This window comes from Coenobita brevimanus, chromosome 76, assembly GCF_032717465.1.
Source record: "Coenobita brevimanus isolate Jiangsu-jjx chromosome 76, ASM3271746v2, whole genome shotgun sequence".
Classification (NCBI taxonomy): domain Eukaryota; kingdom Metazoa; phylum Arthropoda; class Malacostraca; order Decapoda; family Coenobitidae; genus Coenobita; species Coenobita brevimanus.
Genome location: NC_137029.1, coordinates 7,356,824 through 7,375,990, shown reverse-complemented (window position 1 = coordinate 7,375,990; position 19,167 = coordinate 7,356,824). Strand labels below are relative to the sequence as shown.

The 19,167-nt window shown below is 42.4% G+C and overlaps 1 protein-coding gene across 3 annotated transcripts in view; it reads left to right on the top strand.

Moving 5' to 3' along the window:
• Clc (clathrin light chain) overlaps positions 1–19,167 on the top strand; it is a 74,183-nt gene that overhangs the window by 17,984 nt on the left and 37,032 nt on the right. For all 3 annotated transcript variants that reach the window (XM_080279023.1, XM_080279022.1, XM_080279021.1), the window contains exon 4: positions 11,902–12,057. In XM_080279023.1, the coding sequence (XP_080135149.1) occupies positions 11,902–12,057 (156 nt within the window). The remainder of the gene's footprint in view (positions 1–11,901; positions 12,058–19,167) is intronic.

Sequence of the window (19,167 nt, the reverse complement as noted above, 5' to 3'; positions counted from 1 at the left end):
TTTGTTGTAAATAATTGTACATAGTAATCATATAAGTATTGCGAGTGACAGTCACTCCAGTGTAAAAAGATAAAAGCATATTTTCCTATTCTATGTTCTGAAAGTAAAAGTTTTTTGTGTATAAAATATTATTTTTATAACACTGGACAGTGACACTGATGAATAAGGCAAAAAAAAAAAAGATACAGTGAAAGTGAGCGATAGAAATGAAGTGCGAGTGGCCGACAGGAGCGAGAATAAAGTGCCTGCCGTAAGGCTGAATAAACTCGCGCCGCGGTGGTCTTCCTCATTCCCAGTCCACAATACTGGCAGTGACATTGATTTTTATTACCGTAATAGTGACAGGCAAATGTTTGCGAAGTCCTATGATGGAAAAAAATGGAGTATACGTGTTTTTTGCCGAGAAAAGGCAAATGTGACAATATTGACGGGAAGATCGCCACCGCGCTGCATGTCGGCCGTGTGCTCCGTCCATTTTAGCCTTATTTTCAGTTCTTATTTACAAATACGGATTCCAAACAACCTGTACGTTGTTGTATAAAGTGTACTGTGACAGATTGAGGCTGTGGTAGAAAGAAAACCGGGTTTCTGGAGGTGTGAGAGTGAAGACTTTGTTACCCAACTTTGCAAGTCTTCACAAGTCCTTGGGTAGTCAACGAAGGCTCAACATGTGGCTCAGGAGATAGCTGAATGTAAGTAATATATGCCTTAAAAATTTTAATGCTCTAGGGTTAATCTATGATTTTTGGCTAATATTTTTCCACAGGTACTCAGACCCCGCTACAACCCCGCCACAGGGGGGGGATCGCGCGTACACAGCCGCGTTTTAGGGGTTAAAGAAGGAACACTTGTTGGGTGCTTGGACATCATCAAACTCTTCAGTAATGTCAGAGGAAATGCTGCCCATAAAAGTATTACTACAGCAGAATCTCCTAAATCGCGTTCATATGAGACTGAGCACACGGCTCTATTTGAGAATTCCGCAAGTTAGGTATAACTTATATTATTGAGAAAATTACTTGTGAGTTGCTGAACCTAGAGAATAAAAGTAATGCAATTATAAGTGGCTGGGAAATGGGTGAGAGGAGGGGGGATGTGAGAAGAAAGGAAGAAATCAGTAGGATGGAAGTTGAGGAAGAAATGAAGAAAGTTCAAATGAGGAAAGCCCCAGGAGTTGGTGGAGTGTGTGGTGAAATGCTGAAGCATGGGGGAGAGATAGTAGTGGAATGGATGTGGAAGATGTGCATGTTGCCCTGGGAGGAAGGTTGAGTCCCGGAGGATTGGGAGTCAGGTATAATTATTCCCCTGTACAAAGGACAAGGGGAAAAAGAAGTGTGTGGTAATCAAAGGGGCATTTGTCTTCTTAGTGTAATAGGAAAAGTATATATATATATATATATATATATATATATATATATGTATTTATGTATATATTTATATATACAGTATATGTTAGGATACTGACAGAATTAGGAAATAACTGAGGAATTAGTTGGAGAAGAACAGGGAGGATTTAGGAGTGGAAGAGATTGTGTAGGTCAGATATTCATTCTTAGATCTATGGTGGAAAAGTTTCTAGAGAAGGAAAAGAAGTTGTATGTGGCCTTCATGGATTTGGGGAAAGCATATGACAGGGTGGATAGACAAGGATTGTGGAAAGTATTAAGAATATGTGGAGTAGATGGGAAGTTGTTGAAGGCCACAAAGAGTATATGTGTGGGGTTGCTAAGGCTGCAGTGCGTGTGGATAGTGAACTGAGTGAATTTATTTGAAGGTTGGATTGAAACATGGATGTGTCATGTCTCCATGGTTGTTCAGTCTGAATATAGATGGGGTTATAAAAGAGATACAAGGTAGGGCAGTGAGTTAGAGCAGCCCTGGTGAGAGAGAGCAGTGTTTGGAAACTCCCTGTACTGTTGTTTGCAGATGGTACTGTGTTGTTAAGTGAACACGAAGGGGAGCTGCAAGGCTTAGTGAATGAATTTGGGAGAGTGTGTAAGAAACAGAATCTAAAAGTGAATTTAGGGAAGAGTAAAGTTATGGTCTTCGAGAGAAGTGAAGTCGGTGAATGTACAGCGAGGTTGGATGAGGAGGAAATGGAAAATGTGAGTGCATTTAAGTACTTGGGTAGTGTGATGAGTAAGGATGGAAGTTTAGAGGGTGAAGTGCTTGAAAGGGTACACCATGGAAGAAAGGTTTCTGGTTCTTTGAAAGCAGTGATAAGAAACAGGGAAGTGAGCATTGAAATGAAAAATCTAATACATAATAGTATCGTGATACCAACTCTAATGTATGGAAGAGATGCATGGATCTTTTGGTGGGACAGAAGTCAAGAGTGAGAGCAGTGGAAATGATTTATTTGAGAGGAGCATGTGAAGTCACCTGGAGAGACAGACTGACAAATGAGGAAGTGAAGGAGCAGTGTGGTGTGGATGTGGATGTGATAATAGCATTAGGAGAAGCACATTGAGTGGGTTTGGCCATGTGGAGAGGATGGAGGGTGAGAAACTGATGAGGAGAGTGTATGTGAGTGAGGTGGAGGGGGGAAGAGGGAGGGGGGAGGCCAAGGAAGAGATTGAGGGATGAAATGGAGAGGTATATGAGAGAGGGGGGTGTGAGCTGGAAGCAGGGCACTGAAACGGTGGGGGACAGAGCGACATGGAGGTGATTTGTTTGTGGTGACCTCTTACAGGATTAAGGCTTCTGGCAATAGATAGGTAGACTTATGAGTCTGTCATTTTGGAAAAAGTTGCCTACCCTTACCCCCAAACCGACTTCAAACTGGTCACAAGTGAACACGAACAACCTGGAAAAGAAATTAGTAAAGCATATTTAATGGAAATGAACAGTATCGTAAGATTCTTACCTGACTCTGATGGACAACATTGCTTGAATGAACGGGGGAGGGGGAGGGGTTCCTAGGCATGGAGCAGACTATGGTCTCCCAGCACAAGGCAAATGTGCTGCTACCTCATGCTGCCACCTCTGTGCCACTTCGTCCTCATCAGGTTCCCTCAAGAACCACTGAAAGTCCAGTGTGGAGGCAACAGGAGCGGTGTCGTTGTCACCCTCAGCTGCCTCCATGTTGTCGTAAGACCCGTTGATTCGTTAAGCTAAAGCCTTTAGCAGACGGGTGCGGCCTTGCCGTGTTTTCTACTGAAATGAATCTTTCTTAGGTTACTTATTATTCCTAGATTACCACAGCTACTGGGCATTTTTCTAAACACTCCTCTGAAAGATGTAAAAGAGGATTTAGAATGCGTGATACACTGACACACCCAGTTGGAGCAGTAGTTGGTAAACAGCGTGACTAGTTGGAGAGATCATTGGTAAACACTTCCAATGGCAACCTGCCTGCTTCCATGAATGCCCCAAAATAAAGGAATATTTTGTTTTTTTCCCACACGTCTTGCAGTCACAATTCAACAGTTAACTATTTGTTTTATATGTGCCAAAATTACTTAACTTGAGATCGTGATTTTGTTATTACATGGGTGGAATTGCTGTGCCCATTTCGTAAAGAATGACTCCCTTCTTAATTGCCTTGGCCACAAACTCCCAAAAGTTGCCAATTTTCTCCTGATAACTTAGTTGAATGCATTAATATTTGATCATCTAAACTACCTTCTTTTAAATGCATTAATATTTGATCATCAAAACTACCTTCTTTTATGTGCATCAGGTATCACGGTAGTCAAAAGTAAATTATTAACATTTTTACTCACATCAGTGAGGAAAAGATACTCCATTATGATAAGTGAAGGAAATCACCAAAGTAAGTTAGCATACCATCTCATCTCTGGGACCAACCTTGTTCTTTGCTCAGTCCATCAGTGTTCATGCTCTCTTATTATTTGAATAGAATTAAAAATTTATGTCCCTATATCTGCAGTATACAGTGCTCGTCAAAATTATCGAGCTCCTACCACCAGGCACGCATTACTTATGGCCAAAAAAGAATCACCCATTTTGGGGGGTAAAAATTGAGCCACAAGTTTGCGGCGCTAGCATGAGGTCACGGTACCCTGAGGCCTTCCGACGCTGTGGTTGGTTCCCACCTCAGTTGCCCATGGGCTGCCTGAGAGAGAGGAACTTCGCCGCATCTTCCTCTCTTTTGGTGCCATTTTTTACCGAGTGTCCCGCAGTGTTTTGGCTTCAACCACTTTGTTATGACACCTACCCGTGAACTATCAAGTGAAATCATATCCCAGATCATTGCTCTAAAGGAGGCAGGCCACCAGACAAAGGAAATTAGTGAATTGGTTGGTGTGGCTCGATCAACAGTGCGTCGGTGGTGCGCGTGGTTTCGAGTGGAAAACAGTGGTGAAGTTCCCACAAAGAAACCGCGGTCTGGTAGGCCTAGGAAAACTTCCCCAAGGTCTGTTAATGTTTTAAAACATGCAGTAGAGTTTAATCCTCGTGTGAGTGCAAGGAAAATAAAGGAGAGCAACCCAGAAGTGTTTGGTGAGGTGTCTCTGAGAACAGTGTCTCTTAGGGTCCATGAACTTGGTTACACAAGTCACAGGCCTGTGAAGAAGCCTCTTCTCACAAAAAACCAGCGACTTCGTAGGCTTGCCTTTGCTAATAAATATCTTAACTGGGGTGACGAGCAATGGTTGTCAGTGTTGTGGTCTGATGAGGCAACGTTTAGTGTCACCTGTAACAGAGGAGCACGTGTGTACCGGCGCAAAGGTAGTGACCCACTTGACCCACAGTGTGTTGAAAGTACTTTTAAACATCTTGATTCACTCATGGTATGGGCTTGTTTTTCTGGTCAAGGTTTAGGGAAGCTTGTTGTGCTTCCCAAGAACATAAGAGTGAATCAGGATGTTTACCTGGAGCTTCTGTGTGATCATTTACCAGACTCCTTCGAGCTAACAGGTGCACGAGTGTTTCAGCAGGACGGTGCACCTGCTTACAAGGCCAAATCGGTCACCAATTGGCTTCGTGACTGCGAGGTATCATTCATGACAGACTGGCCAGGAAATAGTCCAGACCTCAACCCGATTGAAAACCTCTGGTACCTCGTAAAGGAGAGTCTCCAAGGGAAGGACGTGAGCTCTCTGCCTAAGCTGGAAGCCGCCATTCGTGACTCCTGGGACAAAATACCCCTCCAGCACCTCAGGAGCCTCGCCCTTTCACTTCCAAGACTTCTCAGGTCCGTGAAGAAGCATAAAGGATACCCTACGAAGCACTAAAGGTAAATAAAATGCATTATTTATGTGTTCTTTCAATGTTGAAAGGTTTGTTTCGTAGGAGGGATGCAGGGCGCTCGATACTTCTGACGAGCACTGTATATGAAGCTAATATAAAGTACTGTAATTTGATTGCAAGATGTTAGTAGACCTGAGGTGAAGACCGTATGCAAAGATGCACTCATCCCGCGAAAGGTATCGTGGTTAGTGAATTTACAATAATATATCTATATACTGTACAGTACAAAATATAAAGCCGTTTGAATGTGCAAAACATTAATACAGATCAGTTTAAGATCGTCTGCACTGGCCTCACACACCACGTTTTTGGCTTATTCGATGCCCGCATATCACTGGAAGTTTCGTCTTCCCATGTTTCCAGGTTTGAAAATTATACTTTTTTCATAAATATCATCCAGTGAAGTATTGTGGTAGGTGGTGGCAACCATCATCCGCTCACTTGATGTAGTACTGCCTACTTCTTCTTTAGCCTTTAGCATTCTTTTTCCGTGTCTGCCCTCCTCTCCTCCTATTTCTCCCATCTTTCCTGGCACTTCTTATTGCTTTTCTTTCCATTACAGGTGGCTTTACATTGAGTGACAAGCCAAATGGTTTCCTGTAAGCCAAGAAACCATTTACAACGCTTGGTGGTAACCATATAACCAAAGCATACGTGCTCCCTACGTGTCAGCAAGTGGGTTGGTGTAGGGTTAGTGTCCCTCCCCGTAAAACAAATAACTCAAAGTCAAATGGCCACTCCTTACGGGATTATGACATCGGGCAGTAGATAGATAGATAGAAATTTACTTCAGCATTTGCCAGATGAAGCATTAATCTGTTTGAAAACTACGTGATAAGTGTTTCAAAATAAAGATGCAGTGAGACTTGTAATATTATGTAATGAATGCTATCACACCACTTGTCATTTTATGTATTTTAGGAAGTTATGCAATATTTTTCTTAGTAAATCATGTCTAGGAAACTAGTACAGTATAATAACAAATGATTACATTATTGCAGAATTTATGTACTGTTCACTAATAATTATCATGGAAGGGATTTTAGAAAGTATGCGACTGTTTGAGCCAGGAAGAGGTGACCAACTTCAATTGAGTTGTCAGGTGAGCTTTGGCAACTTTTGGGAGTTTGTGGCCAAGAGATTTCTTCAATAAACGGGTGCAGCCTGTCCATATTTTCCATTGAAATGAGTCTTTCACAGGTTACTCGTTATTATTCCTGGATTACTACAGTTACTGGGCATTTTTATAAACAGTAGATGCTCAATTGAACGTACTAATTCAGCCAACCGCCATTCCATTTTCTCGAATTTTCCACTAAATTGAGTTCCGTAACCAAGGCATAATATAATTTTTCTGGTATTTTGAGCTCTTTTCTGCTAAATTCTTGAAGCCAGCCCAAATGTAGCAAACTCTACTAACTCTCAGTGCTTCACACAGCAGTCTGAACCCATAATTAAAACCCCCCCAAATTGCATTATTTTGTACGGAATTTCCCTAGTGGAATTATGGTCCTGTAGATTTAATGGAAATTTTCTGTTAAATAGAGCAAAAATACCTGAAAATAATTACTGTATTCCTTTTTCTTGGGCTCCTGCTACATTGGAGTTCGTTAAATCAAGCATCAGCTGTACCTCTGAAAGCTACAAATGGGGATTTTAAACCACTGGTGCTGTATTCATTGTCCAGCAGCTTCAGGAAAAAGATATAGGAAAGAAAAGAACTGTACTTTGTTTTTGTTGATTTGGAGAAGGCCCCTGACAGAGTCCCTAGAGAGGTGGTGAAGTGGGCAGTGAGAAAGTTTGGGATGGAGGAGTGGCTGGTTAGGGTGGTTATAGCCGTATATGTGGGTGCTTGCACCCAGGTACGAGTGAATAGAGATTTGGGTGATGAGTTTTCACTGAATGTTGGTGTGCATCAGGGGTCAGTTTTGAATCCCTTGTTGTTTATCATGGTACTTTTTTTTTTTTTTTTTGTCAAAGGCTCAGTGCCTGTTTCTTTGGGGCAGTGGCCTATCCCAAGGCCCAATAGTCCTCCTACACTTCCACATGTCACCACTTCGGCACTAACACCCACCATCCATATTGAATACATGCTGGGGCTGTCTCATACAGGAATGGTGTACTGGTATTAGCGGAGGTACTTTTACGACATGTCGGCAGGTCATCTGGTAGATCAGGAAAGTCTGTTTTTTTTTTTTAGGAAATTCAAATCCTTAAACTGTTCCCTGCCCCAGCTGGGATTCGATCCTGGATCCATTAGGACTGCAAGCCGCCGTGCCACCGATTCAGCCATCGCCTCTCACATGACTTCAGAAATGGACTCCTGTGGGAGATGTTGTATGCTGATGATTTGGTGTTGATTGCAGAGAATGAAAGGGAGGCGGAGGAAAGATTTAGAAAATGGAGAGACGGTATGGGGTACAAGGGCTTAAAGAGTAAATGCAGATAAAACAAAAGTGATGAAATCTAGGGTTGGTGGCAGTACTGTCAAAGAAAAAGGAGAGTGGCCATGTGCAATATGCCACAAGGATGTGGGAAGTAATTCCATCTTGTGTAGTGTTTGTGATAAGTGGGTGCACAAAAGATGTAGTGGTATTAGAGGTAGACTGTGAGAGAATGCTGATTTTATGTGTGTGGCCTGCCTGGGAGAGCTGGTGGAAATTGTCAGGCCTGAAAGGATTGAACTTGCGGGTGGGTCTCTTGAGTGTGTGGAAGTTTTGTTCTTTGGGAGACATGTTATGTGCTGGAGATGGGGCTGGAGCTAGCTCTGTGGCTAGGGTGAGAAGTGGTTGGAAGAAGTTCAGGGAGCTGTTGCCTCTCCTGACATTGAGAGGACTCTGCCTACTTGGTATGGGATCTTTGCATGCAGCATGTGTTAGGAGTGTAATATTGTGTGATAGTGAGACCTGGGAAGTAAAGGAAGAGGATATTCGCAGGCTCAAATGTACAGAAATAACAGTGATTAGGTGGATGTGCAGTGTCCCTGTGTGCAGGGCCTGGGGGGACTGGGTTTACGATGGAAGAGTTGAGAGGTAGGATGGGACTGGAGTTTATTAGTATTGTGATGAGGAGAGGTAGATTGAGATGGTTTGGGCATGTGGAGAGGATGGGGGATGATAATTGGGTGTAGATAGTGAGAAGCATTAATATTGGGGGTGGGGTTGCGAGGGGTAGACTGAGAAAGACGTGGGACAAGGTCATTAAGTGTGACCTCATGGTTAAGGGACTGAACAGGGAGGCTGCCATTGACCAAGCAGCATGGAGAGCAGCCATTAGGTGAGCAAGGCCGATGCATGCAAGCATGTTAGAGCCTTCAAAAACGAAACTACTGTATTAGAATGCATGATACGCTGATGGATCCTGCCGGAATGGTAGTTGGTAAACAATGCAGCCAGTTTTTTTTTTTTTTTTTTTTTTTTTTTTTTTTTTTTTATTGGTAAGAAGAAGGAACCAAAGGCATTGAGCTCACAATACTGTTCCTTCCAAGAGAAAAACAAAATGTAAGAGAGAGCCAAATTCAAGGTCAGATCATTTCGAGATGCCTGGACACACTACGTTAGAAAGACTGGAGATCATAGCTAGCAGGAAATACAGACAGACGGAGACAGTTCTAGAGTTGACCTGTTGCATAAATGAAGGACTGGGAGTAACGGTTAACTCTTGCATTAGAGAATTGGACAGAAAAGGGATGAGAGTTTGCTGCTAGACGGGTGCTATGTGCCCGTCGTAGAGGTGGAGGGATGCAAGCAGACAGTTCAGAGGAGCAGTGACCATTGAAGTAGCAACAGAAAAGAGATAAAGATGCAACAGTGCGGCGAAGAGACAGAGGTTGAAGGGAGCCAGTAAGAGGAGGAGAGTTTTTGAGTCAGTAATGGTGGGCAACTTTGGCTTCCATCTCACAGCCTTCAGTCCTCCTCATTACATCAAACTTTTGGGTGTAGTTAATGCTGGCTTCTTCCCCTGTAAAAGAAATTGTAGGCTTAGGAGAGTTACAATCGGTCATGGTAACGATGGGCAGGCAGAGGAGGCACAAGGGGGAAAAAAAGTCCTCTCATACACCACACCAGAACCACATTCAGTCAACAAAGACTGCACTGAGCCAGGCGGGTGCCGGGGCTCTTGCGCGCGTGCCTTCTTGCTTGGTGTGGGAGGGAAGTGCTGTGATTGGCTTAGAGTTCGTGCTGTGCTTGAATAGGGCTGGTTTAGTTCTAATTAGCAGCTGGCTAGACACGCGGCCTTGAGGTAATGGTGACACGTATTGCACGAGGCATTGGATAACCTTCACTTTCAAAGCTGCATCTGCGAATTTCTTGTAATTTCCGCGATTTACTGATCTTGCAAACTGTTGCATGATGTTGCCGCGTATTATGAATCCGCTGTTTAGGATCGCACGATTTAGGAGATTCTACTGTATATGATTTGCAGTACTGTTTGTGTTTCACAGAATAACATTTCTTGCCACCCAATTTACCGTGTACTGGGAGATCATTTTGTCTACTGTAGTTTACCCCTCACAGCATGCAGTGTTATACTGTAAAGAGATGAAAATATGTTTGTAAGAGGAGTAGGTGGGAAATGAAAGATAGATTAGTTGTAGTGGTAATGCTATTGGCTACAGACTTAAAACAGCATGAACCTAGTGGACTTCAGGCTGAAGGGACTCTTCTACTGCTGTCCACCTTCCTGCTGTTGGGGAGCAGGGAGTTAGTTTAGGTAGCCTGATTATATCATTTATCTGTCTATACTCAGATATCTATTACAGTATCAACTGTAATTATATTGTGCCATCATATAAAGATGTCCTCCAGCACTGAAAGGTGGACAGTACTGGATATACATCAGTAGATTCTTCCACCGAGTAACATGCAGTGTAATTACCTGTACAGTACTGTATTCAGATATGTTGAGACTTATTAATCCTGTTTAATAATTGAGTTTAGTCACTGAAAAAAAGAACCTCTCTGGCCTCAGAACTGTCATTGATGACTATCATAGTATCAAATTTTAGGGTATTAATCATCCACTCACTTGATGTAGTGCTGCCTACTTCTTCATTAGCCTTTATCATTCTTTTTCTGTGCCTGCCCTCCTCTCTTCCTATTTCTCCCTTCTTTCCTATCACTTCTTATTGTTTTTCTTTCCTTTACAGGTGGCTTTACATTGAGTGACAAGCCAAATGGTTTCCTGTAAGCCAAGAAACCATTTACAACGCTGGGTGGTAATCATATAACCAAACCATACGTGCTCCCTACGTGTCAGCAAGTGGGTTGGTGAAGGGATAGTGCCCCTCTCCGTAAAACAAATAACTCAAAGTCAAATGGCCACCCTTTACGGGATTATGGTGCCTGGCAATAGATAGATAGATAGATAGATTGCTGTTGTTGATCGCCTTCAGTTTGTCTAGCCAAACAGACACATCAACCACATGCAAACAGCTGCCCCTGCAGGGCCATCCCGTGCATTGAACTGATGTTCCCTTGTGGTTGACAGCACCTCGTAACATCAAGATGCAGGAAGAAGTGTGAAGGTTTGGTTCTTGGATGGATGCTGCATTTGTCACTCAGCCTAGTTATCAGGGGCACCATAGCATGTTGTTCATCTCTCCATTATCTGGCTATTTGGTTACCACCTACTGTAGCATTATACATGGTTTCCTGGGTTAAAGAAAACTGTTAGGCTTGTCATTAGGGTAGTGTAGAGCCATCTGAAATAAAAAGAAGAACAGTAAAAAATGTGAGGAAAGAAATGGAGAAATAGGTAGAGATGAGGGCAGACAATGATGAAGATGAAGGAAAAAGTAGGCAGTTCTAGATCAGATTGTACTGCATCAGTAGAGAGGTGACCTACAGTCCAAAAGGACCTAGGTTCAAAGCTCGGCAGTGGCAGGAAACAGTTTAAGGATTTGAATTTCGTAAAGCAGACTTTACTGCTCTACCAGAAGACCCGCTGACATGTCACAAAACCCCACTAATAGCAATACATCAGTCCTGTATGAGACAGCCCTAGCAAGTATTAAGTATGGACAATGGGTGTTAGTGCCAAAATTGTGACATGTGGAGGTGTATGGTATGTAGGAGGGCTAGTGGGCCTTGGGAACAGGCTGTGAAGTCTCTGCCCAGAGTCAGACAGATGACAAAAAAAAGAAAGGGAGTGGATGGTGGTTGCCACCATCTACCACGATTAGGTTATTGTAGAATGGATTATACAGTATTGCAAATGATGCATCATGTATAGTGCAAGTGCTATTAGTATTGGTTGATCAGGTTGTGATTATTTTATTATCAGTGTATCATTTCTTTGTTTCAGCCAAATATGCAGTAGTAGGATAATGTGCAAGGATTAAATTTCATCATAAAGCTAAATCCAGTAGTACAGGTATCATGCATTGACATTGGCAGGTGTAAGTCTCAACAGTATTCATGAGTGATCCAAGAACAGTACTATGTCACTGACAGTTGGATATGTTAGCTGTTATAATAATTTATTAGTTATTTAGCATATATTTGTATTAATTTTCCCACATTGTGAGAAGAACTGTACATATATTTATACTTTTGTTATACAGTTGAAAGTGGTTGGTTGCAAAAGGCATTTTTGCATTGTTGGTGTGCCTTGCTTGTTTGTTTTCCCTCCTGCATGCTGTAGTGGGTGGAGGCTGTGGGTTCTCATAAATTTCTGATCTATCAGGTGCACCAGCCGAGGCACCAGTAGCTGAGGCTCCTGTGGCCGAGGCTCCACTGGCCGAGGCAGCACCGGCCGAAGCAGCTCCAGATTATTCAGGCTTTGGGGCAGACTTTGTGGGAGCTTCTGAGGCTGACTGTGGTGGGGACACGGTGCTGGGTGGTGAGTGCTGCTGCTCACCTTCACTGCATGACATACAGGGTGGCTCATATGTTGCACCTTAGACCTGGAATATCTTGTGTGTTACAGGGATGGCTCAGTCTGCTGGTGTGAGGATGCAGAACTTTTGGGGGGTGCCTTTTGTTTTTACGGTACTAATCTGCCATGCAGTTAGTGGGTGTGAAAAAAGCAAACACTACTGTATAAAGGAAGAAAAGGATTATAGGAAGTGGAAAATGATGCAGTATAGGCATCAACAAATCTAAGTCACCTCTACAGCATAAGAATTTGCCAGCTAAAGTACAGATATGGGTGAAACATATGGGCCATCTTGTACTTCTTTCTTTCAGTCATCCTCTTCACTAACCGAACACATTTAAGCACCTTTTGTGTTGTTTGTTATAACTACTTTTTGCTACACAGTACTGTAGTACACATACATTGGGACATACCCTTCTGTAGGTACGGTACTGTAACTGTCTAAAAGTTGATGTGTGCTGTAGTTTTTTATTTGTGCCTGAGCTGGAGAATTATACCTGTAGGTGAGAATGCAAGCCTGGAAAATGATAAGATTTGGTAGATCACACTTGTTTATTATTTTTTTGTTCTTACAGCATTAAATATATCACAAACATTTTTTATTGTATTCCATTTGATTTCTTTTATGTATAAACAGCAGAAGTTATTTGAATACCATAGAATTTTTACACAATAGTGCATTGCAGTTGGTTATTTTGAAACCAATATACCAGTACTTAAAAGTGCCATAGTTCCGTTGACTTGCGTGTTGTCTGCTATAGTTTATTAGATTTTTTTTGTCTACCAAACAAAATATTGCAGTCATATCAGGTAATGATTAAAAGAAACTTTAGACCTAGATAGAAAATGTGATCAGTGTAATGGTTTATAAACACTGTAGATGGTGGTTGTTAGAAGTATGTAGGTGACTGCCATTAGGTGACCAAGGCCGACTCATGCAAGGATGTTGGAGCCTGCAAAAACGAAACGAAATTATATATATATATATATATATATATATATATAGATAGATAGATAGATAGATAGATACAGCTGTAGATAGATTTATAGATATACCGTATAGATATAGACAGTGTGTATATATATATATATATATATATATATATATATATATATATTTTTTTTTTTTTTTTTTATTTATATATGTAAGGGACTCCTAGTGGCATGGAGGATGTAGGATAATTTTTTAAAAGTTTTCAATTTGAATAAGAGAAATTGCATAAACTGAGGGTTTAACTATGTAAAACATAGCAGATATAACTGGCAAACTGCATCACTTTAAATCCGTTAATGTCAGGCATGTGTAGTGGGTGGGCTGACTGTACAGTACTGGCCTTTGCACCCCTACTCCCCCTCCTGGTTTCGGCCCAACCATGTATTTCTCCCACACTGAAAGCACGGTTAATACTTTTCGTTACAGAACGGGCTCTGATACAGATACCAGTTATTCTTTTGTTGCTTTGGAAAGCCGAAAGGTGTAGCTTTCTTTTCTTTTTGGGCTGTAAATCTGTAAACTTATAAATTTATGTAGAAATAAGCGTGTGAATACTATATTATGTTCATTCACAAAGAAATTAGAACTTTATGAGGAAGTAAAATATCATTACATTAAATACAATCCCACTTCTGTTTGACATACTTTGCATTATGTTATCAAATTTCTCATGATATAGTGTATAGAGCACAGGGAAATTTGATATAGTACTATTTTCTGGTCCCAGTCAATGCTAGATTTATTGTAATATATTAGCCACAAAAAGTAAAAGATTGTCACTTGCAACTTTCACCAGCGAGACACACATTTACAGTTCAACACACCATTGCCAGCTATCTTGTGTTTTTTCATGCGTATGAAAACCATGAGGGGGGGTAAGTAGATCATATTAATCAAAAACGTATGAAAACCATGGGAGGGTTAAGTTTGCATCCCATCTGAATTGTTGAAAAGATTAAGCACATCATCATCATCATCATCATCATCATCATCCGGACCTCCTTTTCCACCCTAGGACAGGGTGAGGAGTAGCTACGTCCAGACAGCCTAAGTTTGCCCAATTCAGTGGGCCATGCTTCCATTCACTCATTGTTCAAGCCCACAGAATCCTGGCTGAGATCCCTGGTTATGCAATTCTCTTCACAGAATTCATCCAGCCAGCTCGGTCTCTTGGTCAGTCCCTAGCCTCACCAACTTCTATACTTCTTCTCTTCCTCACACGCTCATATACTGTACCATATCTCTCCACCTTCTTCTGGGCCTACCTTGCCTCCTCCCTCCTTCAAGTTCACTTAGATATACCTTTTCACTACTCTGGGTTCACCCATTCTCTCCACATGACCTGACCATCTCGGTACAATCTCTTTGCTTCTGGTGTCCACAGACTTCCTTACTTTCACATATCACATTATTCCTTATCCTGTCCACTCTCAATACTCCACATACATTCCTCAGCAGTCCCATCTCCACCTCTCTTACTCTTGACTTTTCATTTTCATGCCACATCATAGTCTCACATCCATATGTTAAAGTTGTCACTAACACTCTTTCATGTAAGCTCTGCTCAGCTGCAACACTCAAGCTTCTGTTATTTATCAAGGCATTCATAACACTAGCTACATTCTTTCCTTGTGTCACTCTACTTTCCACTACTTATGCACATTTTCCTCTCTTATCTATCACTGTACACAGGTATATGAGGTCTTACCAATTCCAGTCTCACTCCATTCGCTGTAACATCACACTGGAAGTAACCTTTTCTCTCAGTAACCATCACTTTACTCTTTTATACATTTACTCTTAAGGCACGATGCTCACAGTCATCTACAAAACTCTGCACTAGTCTACCAAGCTCTTGTTTGGTATTTGCATTAGCACTGCATCATCAGCATACAACAAATTTGAAATATTTCATCCATCACCATTCATTACCATTACCATCCCTCTCCATTACTTATGTTTTTACTTCTCTTATCACCCCATCCATATATATATATATATATATATATATAAACCTCGATATAACGGACTTCAATAGACCGGAAGTCACATTAATCGGACTTGAGGAGCTGCTGGACTAAATTCCTATACTGTATATCAGAAAAAGTCTGATAAAGCCAGAAGCAGTCTAGACTGCCCGACCATTTTAGCTATGTTCACCAACAATATGGTAAATAAAAGACATGTTTATCAGTGTACAGTACAGTATTATTATATATATTATACTGTTTGATTAATGTAGTGAAGTTATAACACAGTACAGTACTGTAATGGAAGTCAAAACAGTTTGAAAACGGTTCATGCGATCCGGACTAATGTCTGATATACTGTATCGGAAAAAGTCCGGATTAGCAGGGGGAAGTCCGGATGTCGCTTTTATCAGAACTTTGCATTTTTCAGAATGGTTTGGGCCCCAATTAGTCCATTAGAGCGAGGTCTTACTGTATTTATGTATATATATATATATATATATATATATATATACATATATATATATATACATATATATATATATATATATATATATATATATATATATATATATACATATATATATATATACATATATATATATATATATATATATATATACATATATATATATATATATATATATATATACATATATATTATATATATTATATATATATATATATATATATATATATATATATATATACAGTAATCCCTCCAATATCCGACGTAATAGAGCCATAGGCAGGTCCGGATAGTGGTCCTGTCCGGATATTGGGCCCCAGCTTATGAACTTGTACTTATCGACCCTAACTCAGAGAAACACCTATACAACTCCCTCTGGATATGCATAGCACCTATTTAAGACCCAAATTACACCAATAAGGCACATAAAAGACTGAAATAAATGCAAAAGAAGCATAAAATGAGGGTTTTGAGGTAGGTTCATACAATATTCAACATTCTGGGTACTTACAAGTGCCTGGCTCCTGAACTGGTACTTATGGACCCTAACCTAGCCTAACTAAGAAAAACACCTTCCTACTCCACATGCATAGCTCCTAACACCCTATTCACACCAATAAAGGACATTAAAGAGTGAAATGAGGTGTTTGAGGTAAGTATAGTGTGGAAAAAAGTACAGTATGAAACTTTCTGCCTACTTACAGCAAGTCCATAGCCATCTCGATGAATAACCGCCTCATCTCGGACTCTGACAGTAAGAAGGATTTCCTGAAGCACTTGCAGTACACTGTTCATGAAATCTTGCACTGAACTTAGTCAGTCGCACTCAGAAGTCTGTTCTCTTCACAGTGCGCACTCTTGTCTAACTTATGCTCCATTGTAACTTACTAAGTGTTGCACTCTGCACTTTAACTTTTCCCATTCTTCTGACCATTTTCTAAAGCAAAAACAAACAAGGCTGTTCACGTTAAATGTTGTTTCAATATTGTATTCTCACTCACAACTGTAAATTCTTAACACAACACACTGTTTTTTTCACTGCACAACACTGTAAATTCCCGTGTGGTCTAGTGGAGAAGCTCTTGCTGTTTAATCACTGTCAGAGTCCAAGAGTATCACTGGCAGGTGACCTAGGGGTGCATCGCTGGGTCGTGGTGATGGTGTACCCACTGCAGACGACTCTGAAGACAGACGCAAACACACGTCGTGCGGTGACTCCACCGTGGCTGATGTGCTGTGCTGTGGCTTGGAGCATGAAGGCCTGTCTTGGGGAGGCAACGGAGTGGAGCCAGGGCTGGGCACAGCGGGGGTCACGGGCCTGAAAAAACTGTCAATCATTGATTGATGCAAGGACCGACGATTCTGACGATTGATGATGCACTGCCTGAAAGCACGGACTTCCTCCACAAGTCCCAAGGGCCCCATCTCCCTGTCGCAGTCCGGGTGTTCCAGGTAGTCGAGAACGAACTCTAGGTGTTCCCAGAGTGCGCTCAGCTTGGGGATGGCTGGAGTAGTGTCATGCTGAGAGGAGTCCGCATCATCATCGCCGTCCTCGTTGGAATCTTCAAGCTGGGTACTGACACCTGCAACTGAAGATGCAATCTCGATATCAGACAATGTCTGATACCCAGGATCACCCTCATCGTCATCCAACCACTCACACACATCGTCCACATCAACATCGTTGCCATGCATACGTAGCCGTGCATGGAAGTCATCCACGTCAAAACCTAGAAAATCGTACTGCACATCCGTTCCAAGAAGCAGACGAGACCAACCATTTTCTAGAGTCTTGACAGGGACTTCCTTCCATGCACTGGCCCAGTTGTAGATTGCAGACTTGATGTTGTGGCGGCGAAGGTTTTCCAAAGTCCGCTGGCCTCGCGTGTCCCGTCCCCCCCTGCGCTCATCCTCGTTCTCGAGAACAACCATCACCTCATCCAGGAACTTCCGGCGGTATAGGTGCTTTGTTGCCACGATCACTCCTTGGTCCATTGGTTGGATGAGAGCAGTCGTATTAGGTGGCAGAAACATGCACCTAATCCGGCCATTCTCAGCCACCAAGTCCTTGTCGCACGGGTGGACAGGTGCATTGTCGAGGAGAAGGAGGGCCTTTACCTGGTCGCGCGGGATTCCCAGTGTCTTCGTCTGGTAATTGATGACCTCCTTGACGAAGTGGCGGTGGAACCAGTTTTTGAAGATCTGGGCTGTAAACCATGCCTTCAAAGAATGGTACCAGACGACAGGAAAGATATCCATCACCCCACGAAGACACTGAGGCTGCTTTGCACGGCCAACAATAATGGGCTTAAGCCAGTGCATGCTGTTAACATTGGCACAACACAAAGCAGATATCCGTTGCTTGGAGAGCTTGCAGCCAAGTACACGCTTCTCCGTCTCCTCGGCTAGAGTGTTCGTTGGCAAAGAGCGATAGAATAAACCAGTTTCGTCAGCATTGCAGACTTGACCGAGAGTGAGGCCCTCCCTGTCGATCAAGCCCTTCACCTTGTGCCGAAACTCATCAACTCTATCCTCGTTAGCGTCCAAAGCTTCGCCATGAGCTTTACGGTTGGCAAGGCCATGCCGTAACTTGAACGCGAAGAGCCAACCCTCGGATGCCTTGAAGTCTAGGGCGTCGTGAAGCCTGGCGAACTTCTCAGCAACAGCCTTCAGCTCCGTTCCACGTACCATCACACCAGCAGCACGTTGCTCTCGATACCAAATCAACGTGGAGCAGTCACTTTCATCAAACTTGAGAGTAAACATCACCTTCCTCTCCATGTTGCGTTTGCTTCTCGACAAGAAGTCAGCCGTGTATTGCATGAGTTTGTCTCGGGATCTCCTGATATCGAACAAAGTAGATCAGGCCAGGTTGAACTCACGGAGGATGCGGGTAGAAGACCACCCCGCATCTACTTTCTCCAATATCTCCCGTTTCTTCTCCAGAGTCAACACCACTCTCTTCCTTTTCTCAGGCGGCGAGGCCATCATCACACACACTAATAAGAGGCCTGAGAGCAGCAGGAGTGCCTGCAGCAGGTAAGGAACCACCACAAAAGCGAGCACGTGGGCAGCCATGACGACGAGTGTGCACTCGTGACGAGAGACAGGTGGAAAGTGGGGAGAATGCAGCGGTGCTCTATCGGACGTTGGAGGAATGACGCACCACAACAAAGCTGTCCCGTGCCGCGCGTGCCAAGTTGAAATTACGGGCGGGAAAATTTCTTTTTTTTTTTCAAATTTTTTGCGGTTTTCGGACCATTTTGGGAATACTGGATCCCGGGACGATTATGTCCGGTTAGTGGGGATGTTCAGATATTGGACGTTCGGATATTAGAGGGATTACTTATATACAGTATATACACACACCTTGGTCCCAATTAATGCGCCTTTATGGTGGATGTGTGAGCACACACTGTTTGATATCGCACTAATTGAAACATATAACTTATGGGGAAAATTTTTTTTTTGGTAGATGAGTGACTCCAACTGTAGGGGTTAAACTTTTAAACACTGACAATTGCCCTAGTACTGTACTAAATAATAGTATATGTACATACACGCACGCGTGTACACACACCCTCGCTGAGCTGATCTAAACCAGTTTGCTGCCCTCCTACCCTCTCAATCTCTCTCGTAAA